Source organism: Dromaius novaehollandiae, chromosome 3, assembly GCF_036370855.1.
Source record: "Dromaius novaehollandiae isolate bDroNov1 chromosome 3, bDroNov1.hap1, whole genome shotgun sequence".
In the NCBI taxonomy this organism is placed as follows: Eukaryota; Metazoa; Chordata; class Aves; order Casuariiformes; family Dromaiidae; genus Dromaius; species Dromaius novaehollandiae.
Window position 1 is genome coordinate 68767062 of NC_088100.1, and position 23987 is coordinate 68791048.

The 23987-nt window shown below is 40.9% G+C and overlaps 1 protein-coding gene across 13 annotated transcripts in view; it reads right to left on the minus strand.

Moving 5' to 3' along the window:
• The window catches only part of ARID1B (AT-rich interaction domain 1B), a 341753-nt gene extending 318862 nt beyond the window's left edge, over nucleotides 1-22891 (minus strand). For 5 of the 13 annotated variants that reach the window (XM_064509120.1, XM_064509109.1, XM_064509115.1 and 2 more), the window contains exon 1: nucleotides 20630-22890. In XM_064509120.1, the coding sequence (XP_064365190.1) occupies nucleotides 20630-22378 (1749 nt within the window). In that variant the 5' untranslated portion in view covers nucleotides 22379-22890. Of the gene's footprint in view, nucleotides 1-20629 lie in introns of all 13 variants that reach the window. The other 8 variants (XM_064509114.1, XM_064509106.1, XM_064509113.1 and 5 more) reach the window with 5 other exon arrangements.
• Between the last annotated feature and the right edge of the window lie 1096 nt (nucleotides 22892-23987).

The following is a 23987-nucleotide window of genomic DNA, read 5'->3' on the forward strand; positions in this document are numbered from 1 at the left end:
GGCAAGTCAAACACCCAAAGCCCTGAGGGATCTAGTCGCAGATCTAAATTTCGATTTCTTCAGTTCTAGAAAGAAAAAAAACACGACACCATTCTTTTGATCAACATATATGTATTTATGCCAACATATTTTTGCCAAAGTATGCAAAACAAATGACGGTAGCAAAAAATTGGAAAATGCTACTGATTTTAAAAGATTATCAGCTGTAATACTCAGAGGTTATGCTAACGAACCTAAAAATTTGCAGAGATTTGGGAATGACTCCCAAAGAACTTCAGAGAATAGATATCCAAAACCTTATCTGGATATTAACACAGAGTTCCCTATAGTTTGCTCAGGAAAATATCTGGCCTGGGTTTAAACCAGATCTAATTCTGGTTTAACCCTACTGACTCCACCTACTTCTCACTCAAAACCAGCAAATATTGCTACATCTTCAGTGCTCTCCTCACAACCACTCCAAAAGCGACACATACTTCCACAAACCCAAGTAAATGAGGAACGCATCCTAGAGCATCTCATCACAAAGAACATGCATACAAGAAATAGGGAAGTAGGATTAATCATGGGTACCTCTGCCATAAAACATCCTGGATGTTCAAAATTAAGTGCATGGTTTTAGTATAACTACTATCAAGAACTTTCAGTTTATGTATACAGAGTTTATATACAAAGAAGACGTGTTTTCAATATATAATCATAATTTGCTTTTAATATCACACCATTTAAAACTGATTTAAATATCAACACGTAAGACATCTGTTTTGAAAGATATAAAAGGAGGAAAGCTGATCCACTTCTTCAGTATTTCTCACCCAAATAACATCAGTTAACAGGAAATCTGACTATGCCACAGTCATGGGATTTCCTCCCCCTTCCCACAGTAGAAACCATTATTTCTAAATTTTGCCAGCTTGAAAACTCCTAGCTTCTATCGTCTTCTACGCCCACCTCTTATTCCCCACTCCTTAAGAGAGCCCACATCAGCCATTGCGTGCAGACAGCAACATAGGTCTCCTACCAGCACTTCAAAGAAGATCTTTGATTTATCAGACAGAATATTCAGAATGAACGAGGGTGCTTTCAGCTTCCTTTGGCCATAACCCAAAATATGGTATTCCCAACTTCCTAAAGTTACCAAGCAAATCTAGAACAGAATTAAAATTAACAATCAGATTAAAGTTGAGGAGGAGAAAATGATTGCCTTCAAAAACACTGAAGCAGTATAGGTATGGGGAATCTTTCCTGTATGTCTGAATAGGCTATTTCTGAGGAAAATAGCAATTTGAGAACATTTATAGCTAATCTTACTCCCTTCTCCAGGACTGCAATTTACAGCCACCTTTTCCTGCAGCTGATGAGGTCTGAAAACCATTCATTCTGTCAAAATCACTTGGACTAGTCAAAAGAGGTCATTTAGCAGCAAAGACAGATGTTTCTCAGCTGATATAACTAAAAGGTAAAACAGAGTAAACAAGCCCAAAGACTCATTTTAGCAACAGAGTATTTGCCATTCCAATTTTAGATATTGTTCAATTTAGAAAGATGTTATGCATCAGATACTCGTGCAAACTTCTGCTTAGGATTAAAAAGCTGCAGATACCACAGTAAACTTTTGAAACATACATTCTATTTATTCTTACAGAGGGAAAAAATACCTTTCTTAAAGCCACATTATTCACTTCATATCTAACCTGGTATTACAGTTACACCCAGCTCCTCTGCTAAGTACTGTGATTTACCGGATACATTCTTCTCCATCTCCCTTTACATTCCTACCCCTTAGTTTTTTGCTCAGCTCTTTCACATACAAAAATGACTACAAAAAGCAAAAGTGAAACTGGTTCTATACAAGAAATACTAGCAAATATGAAGAAACACTACACATTTTAGACAGGATCTCACAATGTCAAAGAATATGAAAAATGGTTATAAAGTTAATGCAGAAAATGAATCATTTCAGGAAGAAATAAACCTTAACAAAAGATTCCCATTTAAAATCAGAAACTCATATTATACTCAAAACTACACAAACATCATTAGTGTATTTTGATAGAAAGTATGAAGTTCCCAAGAATTAGAAACAACAGTTCAGATACTTGAAGTAATCCTGTGTGAATCCCCATATCCTCTCATACCAACTCCATGCCAAATTCAGCATGCACAAAGCTTTGAGGGGAAAAAAACCCATACGTATAAATAGTTTTCAGCATTCCTTTTTGCTCGGTGTTTACTATTAAACAATGACAGGACAGAGCAATATCTGTCGTGAATAGATCAGATCTGCCTTATCCTGCCTCAGAGCAGAAGGATGGATTAAATGACTTCCTGATGTTCCTTTCAGCCTTTTTCTTCTATGATTTGGAGATCATTGCAACATCTTTGCTTTATTTTAAGACTTCTCCTGTTTCTGCAATTTGCTTTTCATTTGAAGTCATAATCCTCAATTTCTGGCATAATGAGGCAACAGGGAAATTATAACGCTACAAACATACTAGAAACATTGATAAAAGAAAATTAAGAGAACAAAAAAGGGATGTTTTCAAACCAGTCACTTCTTAAGAGGCAGAAAAGATACATAAGAAAAACTGTTTCTAAGGAACTGATCTTGATGTTTGCAGAAACTGTGAAAATACTGTAAAGAAATATCTACGTATTTCTACCTCTGGGGAGGTGCAGGGGAAAGGACAAGCCCCACTGTATTCTAAGCACAAGATCATTCCAGGCTCCCAAAATAAATGCGGCCTGGCTCCCTACAGATCCCATCAGTACCACTCTTTCCACAGGTGAGTACAAGTGTTGAAGGATGAACAATCTGTTTGGAACAGGCATTCTCCAGCTTCCTACTACCCCCCTCTAACTTTTAAGAAAGCTGCTTGTAAGCAATAATATCCACACACATCCATTTAATATGAAATATTGGTATACTAAAGCATATATAGTTACAACATCCTTTACCCACTATGCCCTGTTAAGAGAGACTTACAGGCATTTCTAAGCACATCGCTTGTCCTGTCCTAAAGTGCTGATTACTTGGAGAACGACATGCAAATTCTACCCAGGAAAAGTAAGGTTTCAACAGAAGAAAGGACTGGAAAATACACCACAGGGGAAGACCCATCAAAGAGTAAGGGGTAAGGAAGCACAAACTGGGAGTAAGGAGCAAGGGCTGAAAAGCACACTCACTGCTTAGCCCCTCCACTTTGAGACTTTCACATCTTTACATAGAAAGTCTTCAAACCACCCACTGCACCAGGGCAAGAGTTTTCACTCTGCTGAGTGTCCGTCCCTCAAGAGCAGATAGTAGCTGGCAAGAGTCATCAGCACAAAACAAACCTTGTCTGTGCCATGTTGCATTATAAGGTAGACTTCAGTTGAAGCTGGAACAAGTTTAAAGGGCATCCAAAACAAAACAAAAAAACAAACAACAAGAAAAGACACTGGGCAGAAATTAGTATTTATTCATTTTCAGAGCTACACGCAAAAGCAAAAGTGAAGTTCAGTTCCATTGCCAGGGAAAGTCTGCACAAGAGCCACATGAACTGCTCCAGGTTCCCATCAGCCTATAGCAAGGGCACTGGGTTTTCAGCTTGAACTTGCCTCCTTCAGGAGAAAGGAGGGTGCCAGGGTGGGGCATGATGGGACTATACAAGACGGGAACGACAGCTAGAGAAATGGTCTCAGATGTTGGAGCTCAAAGGTTTCCTGGCATATAAGAGAGGAGCAGGTTTCGTTGCAGCTATAGTTACTTGCAAAGGAGAGAGAGAAGAACCAGAGAAGATGGCCAACATCAAAGCACAGTCCACATAAACACCGAGTTTTAGGTACCCACTTCTGACCGAATCAGGCAAGAGAAATCACCCATACCAAACTCTTTTTTTTTTTTTATACAACATCACCCTTCCTCTGACTGCATCACATACCAGAAGAGCACTTGCATCTCTACCCTGCCCTCCCTCCGCACCCAATCCAAGCTGCTCCTTGTAAAGCTTGTACCCAGTAAGCAAAGGAGTCAAGCATCCAAATACAGTCATAACTGGCATAAAGATCAACAGACTTCAGCAATTCTCCAAACAATTAACCTCTTTGGAAGCAATTTTTTTGTCAACTTCATCAAGGAAGTCTCTTTCTGTGATCCAGAGACACCTGCAATTAGAGCAACAGCACAAGAAAACTCAAGGAATGATGAGAAACAGGAGAGAAAAAAAAATTGTCCAACACCACAGAATTCATTACACTGCCACAGACTATTCCACCTGTTGTGTTTCTCACTGAACCTCAGTTGCTGGTTTTTTTTTCCGCTCTGTGGTCTTACAAAGGTATACTGAGGCATCTAGGAACTTGAATTTAGATCCCTTTTTATCTCCTATTGTTACCCACAACTCAGAAACCTGTTAATTGGCCTAAGTAATTGGTTTAAATACCCAAGTCCCATTATGAAAATATACTATGAAAATGCTTAGACACTTATCACAACCAAGAAATTCTTAACTAAAGTTCAAAACTGAAAAGGCTCTAGGGACTTGTCTACACTGAAGGAAAAAATGCATAATTATACCAATGTAGCTAACTCAGGGTGGAAACTTCTTCTGGTATAAGAGTACCCTTTTCCACTTAAGCTTACGTGCTTTGGAAGCAGAATAAGATAAACCAGGAAAACTCCTATTCTGGAATAAGAGTGTCTCCATGGGGAGTTATATTCGTATAATTATAGCATACAATTATAGCACATAGTTGTACTGGTAAATTTCCTTGTGCAGACAAGCACTAGGTGCCCAGTCCACGTATACTTCCTAGCAAAACAAATGGTCACCAAATTCCAGTGGAGGCACATAAAATACTTAGCTTTCATTTTTGTTTGATGATCCTTCCTCATTTTTAAGTGATGAATTACTTCAATTAATCTTCCTTGCACATGCTTCTCTATCTACCATCCTATACAGCAACAGACTATTCTAGTGGAAGCATCATAAACTAACACTTTGAGAACAGCTGTGATATCTCCGACACTGATTTAGGCCCTCATAATACAAAGCAAGTGGTGAGAAACCAGGTATAAGGAGGGAATAAGGTGCTGTTTACACATCTGACTGTTAGACTCACACCTTTTATAGTACATTACCAGACAGTTTAAACAGGCAGTGGTTCAATAATTTAGTCTCTATCCTTTTGACAATTTGATACACACCTCATTTGCTACAGAAGTTAAAACATTTCAGTCAACCTCAAGGAAGCCATGCCTCCTTCTCTTCCCCATGCGCATGGGGGCGGGGGGAGCAGGGGGAAGCCTATTTTAAAACCATGCCACTAGTTGAACTCCAAAGTATAAAAAAGGACTCTTCGGAATCCTTTGAAAAACATGCAAGTTTTCGGGGGATATGAAGCCAAAAAAGCCCGAGTTAAAACCAAATACATAGTCACTCTTCTTGAGAAAGATCTCTTAGGAGTAAACAGAAATACTGGTTACATTGAAAACACTAGCCTCCAAAAAATGAAAAAGCACAGACACCCTGCCACCGAGATGTCAGTGAAATTATTAATAGCAATAATACTTTAGTCTGGACATTTTAACCACTCTGCAAAGAAAGGTTAAGTGACCCTAGAGATAATTGAGGATTATGGTAACCATTTTGTAGGAAGTAGGGTAAATGCCTCTTGCAAAATGTGTTTTTTCCCTTTAACTGTGAGGAAAAAAAGTTCTTTCCACGATAGGCATCTCCATGTTTTCTTCCATACTTCTGAAGTATTTTATCTTTTGGAATAATTTGTTCATAATTTCAGAATAACAGTTTCATAATTTTGGTCTTGGAGTACATCGGCAGTGTCTCTGAGAGTCCCTTGTTTGTTCCAGCAAGGAACAGTTCTTTGGGTGGCAGAGAGCACTCTGTCAGCCCAGCGGCCTCCTTGCCTCCCCCATGGCTCTGCAGGCAGGAACCTCTGCCTGATGGCCTGCAAAACCAACAAAGTGCTCTTCATGTTCATTTTTAACTTGGATCAGTTCCCCTGTACGGTTCACTGCAAAGCCCCGCAGAACAGCACACCACAACTACTGCAGGGAGGACTTAAGAGTAGTAAGGAGTGAGACAGGAGGCAGACTCACCATGGGCAGCTCTTTCAGAGAAGTGTCTATTTAACAAGAGCTTAAGTGCTAGCAAGACAAGGAGTTTTTGATGGCTTGTAAAGCAATATCTATATGACAAAACTTCTGACATATTTTCAAGTCTAAAGCTTGCATTTACGTACAAAAACTGCATACCTAAATGTTTAGGTCAACTGATCTGAAAATTCGTCCCAGCATTTTCAGATTTGCAAGTATATTTATTATCATATGCTTCATGTTTACAAATGTTCTTTAAAAGAAATACTGATAGTTCTTACATGAAAGAGTTTAGCACAGAAAAGGAAAAGCAACAGCAGGAAAAACTCCAAATGGATATTATAAAAAGAACAAAAGGAAACATACGAAACATACCTTAGGCTTGACAAGAAATGGATATTAAAACCACTAGTTCTGATGTTTTAACAAGATACTGAGAGAAAGGTTAGTCTAAACTCCAAGCAGAAATCAACAGCCTTTAAACAGAGCTTAAACAGCCTAGACTTTCTTTACAGTAAGTGGAAAAACATGGAACTTTAAGAGCATAGTTCATTAGATCTCTAGTATGTGTCTGTGTTAGCATGAGATGATTTGCACCAAGAAATGACTATTTCTTTCCACCAAAGGTAAGAAAATTCTACATGATAACATCAGGTATAGATGCCTCCAATACATATGGTCAGATGATTCCCACCCTGAAAATCTAGTATTTAAAAGATATTGAACACTTACTTGGTCACTGCAATCAGCACATCCTGTATAATTATCACCTTGAGGGTTTTTTGCTTGTTTGTTTGTTTTTCAATCTCCTTTCTACTCTGTGCCCCAGCTTTTCTTTTGCTTTCTTTTTTTTTTTTAAGATGGTTGCAACAAGGATTTCCTGCTCCAGAAAAATCCTGAGAAACTAAACACCCATGGTTACTTACAAAGTGATTTTATACTCAAGATACAGTTTCACAACAAGCTTAAGCTGATCCAAGTCTGTATCACTATCCAAAAGGACTGTCCCACCCTGCCCCTTACCTGCTCTTGCCACTCTTTCCCTTGCCTTACTACTGTGTTTGTAAGACTGTACTGCAAGTCAGATCAGCTCACTGATCTGGCTGAAAGCTAACCATTCAAGGGTTTTGTTTTGCAGGATTAGTTTTCAGACAAATCAACAAGCTGATGTGACTCACCTTATGAAACAAGGGAAGTAGCAGAGAGCTGAGGAAAGGGTGGGACTGGTCTTTTCAGCAGAAGTGAAGTCTTAGATCAGCTTCAGATGATCATTAGACTCACCCTCAGGTGCAAGAACTTACAGCAACACTAAATTCGATGAAAGACTGCCCAAAGAGTGTAGCAAAAGGCTACAGAGAAATACAGAGACTACACTGAGGTAAATATATTAGGCTTTTGAGTTTTCTAGAGTTTTTCCCTAATGAATTCTAGTTTGATATCTACGCAAAAGGCACATGCCTGTTTAGTTCCATACCTATTATCCTCTTCATATTTGTGTTTTAACCTTTCTCCTGCTAGTTTCTGCTTAGTTTCAAGCCTCTGATCCTCAGAAGTTAAAAAGAAAAAAAGCTGCCTTTTTGAAGAATATCCATCTGGATCTTCTGATGAATGTCTAAAGAATGAACTTGATTAAAATAAATAAACAAAAAGATTCTCCACATATTGCCAAGCATAAGTCTGAAAGTGAGGCAACACAAGCTACTGAATGCTCCATATCTGATAACCATTTGAACACTCCCTCTACCCCCAAGAAGACTGAAGGAGACACTGTACATTACTAAGAAAGGATATATATCCCAATTTCCAAAAAGAAAATCTTTACCTCTCAAAAAAAGAGAAGGATTCCTCTCGCATTCCTGGCACCTTGTCTGAGGCAACTTGCTAGAGTAAGACAATCATATGTAAGTTCTAGAATTTAAGGAAGTAAAAATGCCATTAGAAATCAGAATTATTTGAGTGTTTTGACATGATGCCATGACCAGCTGCAGCCTTTACCAAAAGCACCCAACTTTCTTCCATCTCTTCAAGGGAAAAAATCAATTCAAAACAAAGAAAAAAGCTGAAGGGGACTTTAAAAAACAGGAGGGTGAAGAGAAGGAACAAACAGGTAAGCCAGTCTCTGCTTATTCAAAGCTAAAAGATAATCATCACAGGTAAATCAGAGACTGTTCTAAGGAACAAGAATTGTTGCAAATTTACATCTAGGTCTTTTTTGAGAGGTAAAGCAATAGAATTTGGAGACCACTATGGAAGAATAAATTGGCCTTCATTCTTATCTGAATGCCTAAGGTCTGTAAGTAAAATTTGCGTTCCACCTCTTGTTTAGAGGGACAGTAGAAAACTGCACTCCCAAGAAATGGGAAAGTGGGAATTAAATGACTTGTGAAGTTGGGTCTACTTTTTACTGTTTTCCTAGAAGCACGATGGAATGCTAACTAACCTTTTAAACAGGCTTCATTCATCATCCTAACAAACTACATCCACAAAGAAAATCTGACAGAGTGGAATAACAAGCAACCATCATTGTCAGCTTGTTTCTCTTTCCACCCCAGGTCTTCTGAAGAGGAAAAAGTGGAGAAGAAATCTATGAAATACCAGGTACTATAATATAAAAATTGCATAAACTGCTTCTAGCATTTCACAATCACTACTTAATATAGACAATTATATGCAATATTCTTTTCCTCTTCCCTTTCCTGTCTTTTCTACACTTTCCACACATAGGGCAACACCACATTTCAGTTTTCATGCTGACACCTTTTCAGATGTCTTTTAGACACATACAGAAAGAGGTTTTCATCACAGCTGCCATTTCAGGTAAAAAGAAAGTGTCCATGTCACATTTACATTCCATCTTGGTTTTATCTCTTTGTTTTTTCCCCCCTCTTTTCTTTTCTCTCCATATGCTACTACTTAAGAGTATCATGGTTAGAGGAACCTGAAAAGAAAGGTCCTTTGGGATAACTATTTGCATGATCTCCTGTTGCACTGCAAATTTTTGTCAAGACTTTTTTTGTTTTGTTTTGTTTAATGCAACTTGACCTCTTGGTGCTAATAGTGCCTACACAGGCAGCTGGCTAGTGAATACATTTTCCCTACTGTCATTCTTCCTCTAACAATTTTTGTGCACAGGCTCCTTGGAGAACAGAGAAGACCAAATGCAAGTCAGAGGCAGAGAGGGGTATCCCAGTCACTCAAAGGCTATTTCCTCCCTGGTTGTATGGTCATGCTACTCATTCTCACCTAGTTCTGCAATGGCAGAAGAGAGTAAGGATGGCTTTCCCATCACTCCAATGATTTGGAAAGTGAGAAATAAATGCATTTGGACACACTGTAAGTTTTAAAAGAGGAAGGAAATATCACACAAGACAAAGGAGCGTACAAAGATAACTTTTGGATAAAAGAAAGTAGTAGGACTTTGGAAAGGAAAGGAATGACACAGAAGCAAATTATTGACAAAAAAAATTGTACAGTTAAATGCTACCCTGATATGTTAGGCAACTAACACACATGTACCTAAACCCAAAACTTACTGAGGGTCTCAACTCAGCCAAAGAATGTTCCAATTGTCAACAGCATTCACACATAAAACTCCTGACAGCTTAGGCTGTGGTAGCCCTCAGATCCCTAGCTAATTCTTGGAATAATCTTTTTATTTATTTTTATATGTTGGCAACTATACCAACACGTTGAGAACTTCAAGAAGACTGTTCCTAAAATATAAGACAGTTTGCTGCAGATGCTGCCCAACCAACCCTCCTCTTTAAAGGAAGAACTCAATTAAGTTGGGAACTTTTCTGAATGAATTTAAATGTTTTCTTTTTCATTGTGGTTGGATCTCAGTTAGTGTAATTGCTATTTATATCAAAACATTAAAAGGCCTGGTTATGGGGTTTATTAGAAAAGCAAAATGTGTTTTTAATACTTAAAAAAAACCCAACAAAATACTTTGTAGTATTATTTTCCCTGTATTTGCATACCACGTGTTTGACCACAACAACAGAAAATGTATCTTACAGAAAGTTAAAATTCTAAAAAATATCGCTAAAGTAGCAGCTCCTAGAGTTTATTAGCAAGAAAATGTTTTTTTGCTAGATAGGGGGGCTATCACAAGTGATATTTGTTAGCTTCAGGGCTTAAAGAAAAAATGTAAATACACTGTACAATACAAACAAGTATGTCTTTATTAGCGAAAAGACAATTTTTAAACTTAAAAGAGAAAGTAACATTTAAAGAAAACCTCTAGAAATACTCTCCATAACATTCTTTCAAATATCTGAGGACAAAAGGTGGAAAAAGAGAAAACCTTCCTCAAAATGCAATCAAGTGACATACAGTCAGGAACTACCGTGCAAAATAAACAAAATACTGCCCAGACTTCTTTCTTTACACTTGTTCTTCAGAGCATCTGAAGCAGCTTATCTTTGCGACTGAATTATTCCATTCTCGCAAGGTAAGAAAGCAGCTTGTCTGTATATACTGCCTCCGTGTGTTATCTATATGCATTCCATTTGAATCCAATTTCCTTGCATTACCTCTGCCGAGGTCAGGGATGAATGGCTGTCAGATTCCCTGAGGAATAAAGAGAAAAACCCTTTCTTCCTGAGGCAGCAAGTTTCAATTCACAGAGCACATGGCTAATCTACATATGTGAAGGTCATGGCACTTCAGTCAAAGAGGTTAAGAATGGAACAGCTCACGTAAGGGGCTGTCTTCAACATCCTGGCGTGGTGCCCAACAAGTGAGATTGTTGAAAAGCAACAGATAGCTTCTGGCAGCAGCAAAGGGAAAAATATTTTGATCATGTGATGCTATACAAGCTAACTAGTTTGCTTCATGTGTGAAACTTTTACAGACGCTACAAATACCACATTTATAATCAGCTCCAGAATCCAGCCTTCTCTCCTTGGCTGTCTTATCTATCTCTAAAGGAAATATAAATTGCCAGTCAGCATTACTGGATGGTGGAAATTCCTGAATCAAGCAAAAATAAGTTTTTTAAAAATGACAGAAAACAGAATACAACCAACTAACAGTTATCTAAATATTCCTAGTGCTTTTCATTACCACTAAATATAGGGCACCATGAAGTTCTCTGTGCCAGAGAAATGTATCTTTCTGTTTATAGGAAGGACTTTCAAATATAATTAAAACTGCCAAGCAAAATTAGGTTGCTATTGCTGGTACGTAACTGAAGCTGCCTCAGACATATTCATCTGTATTTATTCATCTGTATTTTTGCAGAAATAATTCATGCTAAATGGAAAACTCAAACACAAAATTTCTTTAAATAACCTATATTCATGATCTTCTTTAAATATTTTAAATAACACCAGCTCTAAAGAAAACACTCATTTTCCTTTACTCAGGAATTTCAAGTAGATAAGAAATAGTGAATTAAAAAGAAAATCACAAGAGCACAGTTATATTCCACAAATCATGACTGCAAGCAAGACATTGATACTAGTATTTCATATAAACAGAGACTATCCAAAACATTCACAACATAAAATGCTACACAAAAAATACACAGCTCCATACATTCCACCCAAATCAAAGGCTGCAAATAAACCAGCATATTCCTTTGATGCTGTCAAAACAAACCTCCTTATCTTTATTTTTAACTTTAAAAGAATAAAATTTAAGAACTACAAATCCTGTCCTTGTGCTTTCAAAAGAAATTTTCAGAGCTCATATTTCAGTATCTTGCTTACAAACAAGTAATTCCAACAATCTAACCAAATAATACGATCAATGTTGCGAACACCTCATCTCGGATCCTGTCCAAACAAAAAAAAAAAAAAAAAAGAGGAAGGTACAGTGCACATCAGATACCTTCTCACATAATATGACAACTATTTATACTGCCTAGTAATTCTGTATGACATGCTATATTAAAATAGCACCTCAATCCCAAATACTTAAGTAAGTTAAATACAGTCTTATTTAATATTGTTATTTTTACATAGGGAAACTGAGGCTTCCAACAGTCAAACCAGCTAACTTCAGATCACACAGCCAGTGGAGAGCTGTCCAGAATTCCTGAGGCAATCCTCTACTTAATACAATTTTTCTGAAGTCAAATAATTTACTTACCATGGCTGAATTCACTGCTTCTGTAAAAAAGCCACTATTCCATTTCAATCAATCTGTGAATTAAACCATGTCCACTCTGGGAATGGTACACATGACGACAAGTATGTTTTAAAACAGTATTTCCTTTTGGGATTTTCTAAACCAATTTTCCTTCTTTATTCAGGCCAAAAAAACATGCTCGAAATTCAGGTCCTTCTCTGAAAGCCAATTGTATGAGGGACTGTGCTACAGCAAGAAAGCCCTCTATATGCTGCATAACACAGATCAGTTCACGCTTTTAAGATGTGACCAGAACATGTCGTGGAACTAGTCTACCATTTGAAAAACTCACCAAGACACTTGTATCATAACAACCATACCTGCAAAGCACCCCTCAGAGAGAGGCAGCTTATAAACTCTTCTATATTGCCAATGCAGATATACTACTACCCCAATGGTAGGCTAAATACAAACGGTTTTGCCAGAAAAAGCTGTTAGTCAAGGATGCAATTTATTCCCTGCTTCTAACTATACAGTTACAGCAACAAAACTTCATAGTGGACCTGGCCTTTGTTACACCACAATCTTTAAAAAGCAATTAAATTCATCTGATAATTTAGTTACAAAACAGTTTTGATTCTACCAACACAAGTAAAAGTGGACTGTGTCACTCAACAGAAACCCTTGCTACAGATTTACTTTTTGAGTAAGTAGATACCTAAAATAAATTCCAAATAAATAAAGCCATCAAGGAAAAAACAACCTAGGTATAGTGGTTTTAGCATAACAGCTTAAAAGACCCTATTAATAACACAATTACTAACACTACACCATTAAAAAAAATAGGTTTTACAGTAAGAGTCTTTCCCTTTTTTTTTTAAGCAAACGTACTGAAGAAAAGAAGTAACAAAAGTCTCACATAAATCTAACTGAAAAAAAATTCCTTTTTTTCCCCTCCCTCTCCTTCATAGACACTCCAGTGGTCAGAAAGAGACTGATGAGGGTGGGGGCAAGATCAGTGATACAGCCCTACAGTTAGCAAGTGTCAGAGGGTCTATCACTCAGTTGAATGTCTCTATAAGCAATTACCAGATCGCGAACCTAAATTCAGTATTATTTTTAAGTCTGAGCAGGCTAGAAAATAGGGTAGAAGACAGGGGACAACAATGCATTCTTAAAATACCATTTGCCAAGTTCAGGCACAAAAGATTAACAAACCAGTAGTTCTCAAAATCAGAGAAAGAAAACTAACAAATAGATTACACGCTTCTATATATGCTCAGGGTTTTTTTCTGACATAGTTACCGAACCTACTATGACTCAAATGCAAGAAGTAATACGAAAGTAGATCAAACACCGATGGCTCTGCACTTAAAGCGAGTCCTGAGACACCCTGCAGAACCTGGGAACTCAGTCTGATGCCAACAAATTAGCCAAAACCCATTCAGAAATTCAGCAGCCTCATACCTTGCTTTGGTAGTTAGTAAAGGAGTTAACATTTCCAATATACACTCATACCATCACTCTTTCCAACTGTGCCCACTGTAGACTTTCACAGAGATTCCACAATGGTTTTAATAAATATATAAATGAAGTATTTTGATACTATCATCAGGATAACGATCTTGTGTTAGACAGTTTTCTAAATAGCTGCAGATGCCTTCAGATGACGAAAACTATCTACATAGAGAATACATGGTTTGTTAAAACATACTTTATACTTGCAGTAAGAACACTTCTCATATGAAGAAAAACCTTAAGACACAATAATTGTGATCTGTAAACAAAAAATTGTGTCTCCTCTAAAGGTTTAGAATTGAAGGAGGATAAAACTGATGCTCTCAATGTTACCCACGGTAAGAAATGAGACAGTTTAAGCCCAAACTAGATTCCTCAAGTTTTTCCATGGAGTCTGTCACTGGAATCCTCTCCTTAAAAACGTAATGTGTACTGCCTGAGACAGAAAGATTCCTTGGTTCGGCTTCTCTTCAACTTCCAGATTAGAATATAGGTAACACCTCTTACAAAAAACAGTTTTGCTTTGAAAAGCTAGGTATAAAGTAATTTTCTTGCGCTTTGTGTTCATTGCATCCCACTGATTTTTGCATTAAATTTGTTCAGTTTAAAAATTAGGACAATTTATCTCCCCATTAAAACAAGTAGACTTGGTGGCAGAGGATGTTTGTGCATTTACACACCCCCTGCCCCAGCATATACTAGGACTCTTTATATCATATTCATCAGAAGTACAAGTTCCGCAATACAAACTAAGTCCTTGGGCACTTGTTCAACTCGCTTTTCCTTAGAGTTTGATTTCTGTAAGAAACGAACGGCTTTATACAGATGGCAGTGAGTACACAATCATAAAGCAGTACAAGAAATACTTGAATTTTAGATGACAGTCCCTTTAGTTTAAGATGACTATACTGACACAACAGGCAACCCCCTAGCTTCACCCAGTAACTTGCCTTTTCGATCGTCTGAAGAGACAAAGTACATGGATGCCTGTAAAGCTTTCACTCTTCCAGCAAAAATGCATTCACCGTGATAAGACCTTATTCTTTCAAAAGTTTATGGCACTGTGACTATACTTATTTCTACGAGAACTCTAATTTGCAGTTGTGCCAAAGAGTGCCTGGCTTAACGTAGATATATGTTCAGTGCCTCAGTTTCCCCATCTGTACAATGGAAAGAATTGTATCTTATTCCAGTGTAACCCACACTAGAACGATAGTAATCAAGCATACTTGTACTGTTGTTACTGAAAAAGTACACTTAGTTAAAAGTACTCTCATGAGAATTAGTCATCTACTGTCTACAAAATGCAATGTACACAAAGTACACAGATATTTTCAGATAAATTCATCCCCAACAGGATTCCTCGACTGAAGTGGAACAGCATCATGGATGGATTTGTCTCTTTTAGAGCTAATATGTCTTGTTGGATCACTAAATGCCACAGCCTCAGAACCGGAAATACAACAAATGAAATACTCTGGCCCATTTGCAACTCAAACATTGCAGCACTCTGCCAGCATATGAGAATTTGAGTGTAAAACTGAGTATGAATATATAAGATTGGACAGTAAAAATATATCAGAGAAATTCAAAAGGTAACCTTATGCTCAGAATAGCAAAACATGTATCAGAGGCACAGAAAACCTGTAAGTTTTACTAAAAAAAAAGTATTCAAATTAATTAACGGTAAAACTTCTTAATACATATTTTACTCCAATACAGCTGGCTGTACAAGATTTTAATGTATTAAAGTTATTTGCTTCTCTCAGCATTAAGCAATACAAGAACAACACTGCTCAATTCTACTTTTCTATTACTGGTTTTCAAAACAAATTTGAAAACCACTAAGGTATACTGTTAATTTAAGTTTAATTAAAGTCCTCATTCAATCCTACCAAAACACATATTTAGCACTATGTAAATAGCCCCAAAATTGAAAGAAAAAAAAGGTTTTTTCCAAGTATCTTAATAATCACAATTCTGAAATACATTCTAGCAAGTTAGCCTACCACATACACATGCTGAATACACTGCTGAAATTCTAAAGCCTTGAGCATGCATGCACAGTGAGCATGGCATCACTACTTTACATATCCACAGAGAATCTTTAAAGCCTCCTGATAAATGGCACATTTTTGAGAAAGTACCAAAATGTAACTTGCTAGGACGCAGGTACAATCTTAAGAACAACTTAATAAATACATTATTGCCATTCTCATATTAGCAATGAGAGTTTCAGAATATGTATGATAAATATTTGAGGCACAAAAGAAAGAAAGAAAAAATATCTATCAATAGCTATTCAAACTTGTTTTCATTTTAAGAATTTCATCTAGTTTTAGCTAAGATACTATTTCAAAATGGGACAGCATCATCTAACAAACTATGCTTGGTAATTTCAAAAATTTTATGTTGTGTTTGCATCTAGAAAATTTAGCAAGAGATTAAATGCATTATTTTTCCTCCCCACAAACTTGGATCAGAATGCCAAAAACACTAGTAATTGACTACTCAATTGTAAAATTCTTATACGTTGGAGGTGGTAATACAATAGATAGGTTTGATCACTCTTTCTTTATTGCATCTTGTACACGGGGTCCTGCTATTCAATGCGTAGACATAAGCACTACTACAGAAACCAATAACGGAACACCTAACCACAAAGCATCAACTATATAGTCGTAATATATATATAGATGCTACTAACTGAGAATATTGCTATTTGCTACTTCTAAATAGAAGCTATGTGAACAGTAAACTGTTTATTTGAAAATGCACAGGGAAGAATATATTTTATTCTCCCATTGAGATATCAAGAATATATTCACCATACTAACAGCTGTTTAATGGCCTTCAGATATAGGGCATGATTCTGCAGCCCTGCCTTAGCCAGAAGTCCCACTAAAGGCAATCCATTCAGCATAGAAGGAGCTGCAGAATCAGGCACATTCTGAGTTTCTCTATTGTAAAACAAACGACTGATAACACATGCGCGCATGCGCATGCACACATTCAGAACAGTTCAACAGATTTTTCTAAGACTTGGTCAGTATCCTATGCTATGTAACTATTCTTGAAAAGGCCCAACTTCTCTCTGACTGTAGGTATATGTAAATCTTACACATATGCACAAAGGCGAAAGATGCATGTAAAGCACACACATATGCAATTTAATGTGTTAAGCAACTGCAGTGCAAATCAAAACTGAGGAGAGCCTTACGACTTTAAATATTTGTACGGTGCCAAGGAGTTCATCAATAATCAAAATAACTGAATGACAAGATACTGTGCTAGTATCACAAAACTTCACAATCAAATGAATCTATCAATATAAGCAATATCCATCTGCTCTGAAAACGTGTTTCTTCAGAAACAAGAGGCCTCTTCTCCGAGCTCAGATCTCATTTCACAGGTAGATTAAATGAAACTGAAGCAAAATTTTCTTAATGTAATAAGCTAGACAAACACAGATTTCAGTTCAGAGTGGGACTCTATAGTCCCGTATATAACAAAAATTACCCATGATGAGACAAGAATTTCCTAAACAAGCATCTCCAACGTTGCAGCCTACTGACAGTCCTTTTTTCAGTTCACAGCACAATAGTTTCTGTAGGCTTAAGGTCCAATCACCATCTACTTTGCAAAGACACATGGCAAGTGAGCATATTCTAATGTGCGTATACACATATACAGAGTATACACACACGATTAATAAAAAAAATGTTTAAAGCCTTATATGTACAAATCCTGGACTGAATACTCCATTTTACTCTTTTCAAAAGAAACCAATCTCTTTACTTACTGATATAAAATACCTGGAGACTGACAGTTGAGGAATTAAGAATAAAAAGTATAAAAATAATTGTTTTCTCTAAACTAGTAAAAAGTATTATTTTTGTCAGCGAAACACATTTTCCATTTTAAAAATTATTAATTTAAAATCTAAGGACTTTTTTTTTCAGCTATGTACTTACTGGTTAGATGGAAAAATCATAATAGGAAGAAGACTGATAGATGACTTGCCTTTATTACAATTATTTGGGGGGTGTGGGGTAGGGGGGAGGGGAACAACAGTGCCCTTGCCAGACTATTCTTTATAAGCTGCATCCTATTTCTTATGGTACCAAAAAAGAAAAGATTTCTAACTGTGAAAGAGGATATAAAACCATAAATATAAAGAAGTACTTCTAAGGGTCATACTGAGGACATAATGAATTTACTCTCACTGCAATAAAAATAAAATACTTTAAACAATTTCTGCCATGAAGAATAGCTCTCTGAAGTAATATGTACTATATCTATCCTACCACCTTTTCCCCTAGCGTTTAAAGCTGTAAATTCTGAACTACCTGTGTTTAAAAGCAAGCACACAATGCAAATATTTTTAAATTAATTAGGAAAAGTAATGCATATGAAGCTTCATTACCTTACGGTTCCCAGTGACCCTTCTACCAGTGCAAATTAAAAAAGGTAAAAATTAACATTCATGAAAAATCTTATTTCCCTAGAAGAAATAAAAATGAAAGGGAATAACTAAAAACTGGACAGGAGTGATCTGCTGAAAGTACAGCCAGCCTATTATTATTATTTTTTAAGATTAATACATTATTCACAATATCAACCAATGTTTTCTCCAGGTTTTGCTCATTAATGAATATACTTTATAGGAAGATCCAGCTGTTCGACAGCCCCCAAAGTATACACCTGTATTTGTTTCTGCTAGTCCTCGTCAAAAGCTATTAAAAGATATAACAGTTCTTAATAGAAAGATCTTGTTGAATGGAAATGAAATCCATAAAATTCTAATGCACTACTCCATTTAGCACAATTCACTCTCCTACAGAGAATTCAAGCATAATCTCACACTTGTATGGAAAAATAATGAGATCAACAACTCCTGATGCTTCTTTAAGCAAACCAAACACAGTTCAAACAAAAAAGCACATTTTTCCCCCCAAATATCTGGATTCATTGCGGAGACAAAGCAAATAAAACCACTGATAGAATGACTCCTTTTTTCCCCTTCTTTGTATAATATATGGCATTTTCTCATATACAGTATGCTATACACAAACAAGATTTTTTTAAGAGGCATGCACAGGTTAGATACCAAACTCTTACGAATATAATGAAATCACTAGTAGGATTAAATTTGTTTCTAGAAAAATCTGATTTCTTGTACAGTATCCGTATGCTGCAACACTACAAAATATTTTTAGAGGCATAAAGGTTCCATAAACACTACTTGAAATTCCAAATCCTCGTTCAAGCATTACTAGAAGACGCTTTCCTATCACGTCCAATTAGCATAAAATTAAAGCACAGAAAATCTAGAAAAAAGAAAACAAATGCCCGAAAACCACGCCATCTAACAAAATTGAATTTAAAAAAAAGAGAGAGAGAGAAAGCAAGAGAGAGAGAGCTGCCATTGGCTTTTCACTACATTGGTCACCAACATATTTTTTGCTGATGCACACGCAACCTCCACTACACGAGCGTGGCTGCTCATTACTTCAGCCTCTCCTAAGCATGCTTAACCTTGCGTCTGCGAGCGCTACTGCTCAGTTATTATTTGTGGCAGGAATTTTTGTGACTGTGCGGCTCAGCACTTCTATTTACATCAGCAGTGCTAAATGCCCAATGGTGAGAGAGGAGCCAATCAGATGGCAGATTAGATGTCAACTCCGAGGCAGCTGTCTGGAGACTATTACAGCCAGTTTACCTCCACAATTCAAATTCCAAACCTTGCAAAGGAGATCAAGTCGCTCTTTAGGCTCAGACTTCTCGCAGGAGGCGTCAGGAGTGTGCACCACCTCCCCAGCGCGCCCCGCGACTTCAGCGGTGGCAGAAAGGCCAGCTACGGAGGCGCAATTCGACGATAATCTGATTACCTATCGATTTAGTAACTTATTGGGTTTAGCTCATCGGGGATACGCATGTTAGTCGAGCCACGCTGCGACCTCACAGTGCCCGCGTCCGTTTATTTACCCGAAGGACTTTTGCAGTCTTTCCACCGCGTACGGATTTTCGCATGTATTGAGGAGAAAAACACAGTTATTTGCGCATATATTCACTTTGAGCACAACACATGCCTCTCCTGATGTGCAATTCTTGTAAAGGCTACTGGACTAACGCACAAGAACAGAGCATTTAATGCACCTCGATGCGTATTACATGAACCCTTACGACTACAGCGCATACACACACACACACAGAGCACACACTCTTCCACCAGAAAAAGGAACCCGGCTGTTTTTAGTGGATTTCAATGCGGTAACTCCATCAGTGACAAACTAATTTGCTAAAAGCATGCAACAGAGCAACTCATCCTGTTAAAAAAAAAAAAGAAAAAAAAAAGATTAAAAAAAAAGAGCCCTGCTGGAAGATGATGAATTTTATTCTCCAAGAACCCACTGGGTCTGACACTCTAGTTCCCAAATCCCTCTTCGTCCCAAGCTGCTTTTCCTCTGGGCCCTGCGCCTCTGCATCGCTGTTTCAAAGTGGAGAGAAAATTATTAATTGGGGTTTCGGAGCAACCTAATTTTCGGCAGCGAAACCAGCACTGCGATGCCTCCAGCCTAACTGGGGCCGCGTATTGTGCGCTGCTCGCCCTGGCTACAGAGGCAGCGAGTAGTTGAATCGGCCCAGAGGAAAAAAAAAAAAAAGAGAGAGAGAGAGAGAAAGAAAGAAAAAAGAAAACAGGAAAGAAAGAAAGAAAAAAGAAAACAGGAAAGACAGAAAGAAAAGAAAGAAAAGAAAGAAAAGAAAGAAAAGAAAGAAAAGAAAGAAAAGAAAGAAAAGAAAGAAAAGAAAGAAAAGAAAGAAAAGAAAGAAAAAGAAAAAGAAAGAAGGGGGTGGGGGGTGAATTACAGAGGAACTGAGCCCGGACAGCGGCGGCGCCGGGGCGCGGAGCCGTCCCGGGTTCCGCGCGGGGGTTACCTGGGTCCTGCTGATGGTCTGCCCGGTGCTGCCGGGGCTCATCGCCGGGTGGTTTCTTTGTTGCGCCGCTGCCCAGGCCGGGTTTGCAGCCCCGTACTGGGAGCCCATGTCCTTGCCCATGCCCATGCCCGCCGCTGCCTGCTGGCTTCCCGGGGCGGCCGCCGCTGCCTGGGGCTGCGGCGGCGGCGGGGCGCTGGGGCTGCTGTAGTCGGGGTAGCTGCTGGCGTAGCTCCGCATCATGGGGCTGGGGGACGTGAGCAGCTGGTTGAGGGTAGGGGTGGCCCCGGACGGGTGCTGGTTCTGCCCCGAAAATCGCTGGAAGCCGCCGGCCGCCGCCGCCGCGCCGGCAGCCGCCTTGCCGAGGCCGGCCCCGCCGCCGGGGCCCATCATCATGCCGCCGCCCGGCTGCCGCGGCGAGCTCAGCACCCCGTAGCCCGCCGAGGAGCCCCCGTAGCCGCCGCCGCCGCCTGCCCCGGCAGCAGCTGCCGCCGCCGCCACGGCTCCCGCGCCGCCGCCGCCCGCGCCGCTGCCGCCGGGGCCCCGGCTGTAGCCCGGGTAGTGGTTGTACTGGCTGTTGGGGTAACCTTCGTGGGAGTTTTGCAGGGGGTCCATGCTGTTGGGGGCCGCCGTGGGGTGCATTATCCCCATCCCGGGGCTTTGTTGTCCGCCATGTTGATCAAAGCAAGGCCCGGCGCGGCTCGCCGTAGCGCTGCCGGCAGCGGCGGGGGCAGCGTTGCCATAATAGCTATTGAACTCCGAGACACCCACCGCGGAGGGGCCGCCGCCGCCTCCCCCGCTCCCGCCGCCGCCGAGGCCGCCGCCGCCGCTCCCAGCGCTCTGGGGCGGCTGCTGGGGCTGCTGCTGTCCGCCCAGGGGTCCCAAACCGGGGTGGTCGTAGCGGCCGCTGATGGGCTCGCCCATTTTGCCGGGCATCTCCTCCTCGTCGGCGCCTTTATTCAGCATTTGCTGCGGCTGCTGCGGGGGCTCGGCCTGAGTGCCCAAAACACTGTCTTTTCCTCCATGTTGCTGCTGCTCCATGTCTGCACTGGGCTGAGCAGCGCCGCCACCGCCACCGCCGTTGTTGTTGCTGCCGCTGCCGCCGCCGAGGCTGCTGTTGTTATTCTGCATGGGATGGTGCTGAGGCGGCGGCTGCTGCGGCGGCGGCTGGAATTGATTTAGCTGCTGCTGTAGTGCATGGTGGTGGTGGTGCGGGTGGTGGGCATGGTGGTGGTGGGCATGGTGATGCGGGTGGTGGGCATGGTGGTGGTGGGGCGGCGCGGCGGGGTGATCGCCTCCGACGCCTTTCAGTTTGTGGTTGGGAAGCAGCCCCGTCTCCATGGCCGAGCCCGGGTTGGAGGAGGAGGAGGAAGAAGAAGAAGACGACGAAGATAACGCCGAGGAGCTTCCACCTTCCTTCAGAGCCGGCTCCGAGGAGGAGCCGCCGCCGCTGGCGTTGTTGTTGTTGTTGTTACCGGTGGCAGCGGCAGAAGTTGCATTATTGGCCATGTTCAGCGGCTCGCTGTGGTGGTGGAGGAGATGGTGATCTACATTATTCAGGCTGCTGCCGCCGGTGGGAGTCCCGTCTCCGACCCCCAGCATGGGGCCCGGCCCGGGAGCCCCCGCGGCGGCGGCGGCCCCAGCCCCCCCCGGGCCCCGCTCCGGGCCCAGGCTGCCCGGCAGGCTCGGGGCTTTGCCCTTGCTGTTGTTCGCACCCGCCGGAGCCGCTGCGACTTGCGCGGCCATGATCATTGCAACATGGCAAGTCCGGATAAATTAGTAGTAGTAGTAATAATAATTAAAAAAAAAATCAACCCCCACCCTCAAAAAAAGGGGGGGGGAGTGGATAGGGTTGGAGGAAGGGAGAGGAGAGGGGCAAAAAGAGAAACGGCTGGGGGAAAGAGACGTAACTGAGCCAACAGTATCCCCTGCGGATCACTCCACACACACAAAAATTACAGAAATTTCCCTCCCCGAGTCCGTGATTGAGATTAGAAATGGTAAGAATGCCTTACGGTCTGTGCCTGTTCCTGCTGTGTGATTTCATGTTGAAAGTTTTTTTGTTCAGGTTTAAATGAAACTTTTTTTTTTTCTTTTCCTCTCTAACCCGGATATGGGTAAATACACGTCTGACTGAGCCTATCTGGCCCAGCATGGCATGAGCGAGCGAGCTCCAGCAACCATCGCCCCCTCCGCGCCGAGCGCTCCCGCGCACTCGCAAAACGCGGACTGGACTTCGCGCGCCGCCGGCTCCCGCTCCCCGCCGCGGCCCCGGTGGCGGCACGCGCGGGCGGGCGGGCGGGCCGCGCGGGGGAGGGGAGGGCCGGCGGCCCCGCCGGAGGGAGGGGGGCGCGGTCCCCTTCGCGCCCCTGCTTTGATTTTTATTTTTAGCCGGTTTTGCGCGCAGCGAGGGCTGGAGCCGGGCGCCGGCTCTGGGATCGAGTTCCGCGAGGAGGCAATAAAATATTAAACTCCTGTCGGGGTGGCGGCGGGGCGCAGGGCCGAGGCCGGGCCCCGCCGGCGGCTCCGGCCCGAGGAGGCCGCGCTGGGGCGCCGAGCGGCCCGGCGGGGCCCGGCGCGGCGGGGCTGCCCGGGGGCGCTCTCGGGGGCCGGCCGGGCCGGGCCGAGCAGGGCCGGGCAGGCCGCTGCCTCGCCGGGCAGGCGGCGGGCAACCCGCGCGCCGGCGGGGCCCGGATTTACTGTGCTAAATAAATAGGAATAAATCGGTCAGACTTCGAAAGACTGTAGTCCTCTGCCCTTGAGCCCAGGATGTAACGCTCAAGCGCTTTTTCATTTCACGCGGATGACAAGAAAATGTGTGTTGTTTCATGGAAAAATAGGATACCTCCCCCTCCACCCCACCGCCCCGGAAGACTGGTACTTTGTGTGCGGGGGGTTATAAAATTTAAGCTAAAATTCTGTGGCAGTAGCATCTTTGCAGTTGTCCACATTGTCCAGCTGTCTCCAAACTCTAATGGTCGTTTGCACTGATGATGCTTTTATATATAGAGCTGTTTTCAGTATGTTCCGGGTACTTATTTGGAGATCTACAGGAGCTGATCAAGGAGAGAGAGACATTTTCAGCCTCATAACTGTTTCCCCAAACAATATAATTTCTAGTATGCACAAGGCACTCATGAAAACGTAGTAATACAAAACACATAATCGAAGTAACTTTTGCTCCAAATGGTAAGCTGTTGCTGATGACCTACATTTTTGTACCGTCTTTCAGAATGTTTTGGCAGGTTTTTTATAACTATCTTAATAAAACCAATAACTTACTATTAGAAAAGATAGTAGTCGTACACTACATTCAACTAATAAAAGCAGTTGGAAGATCAGATATTCTGCTATACACATA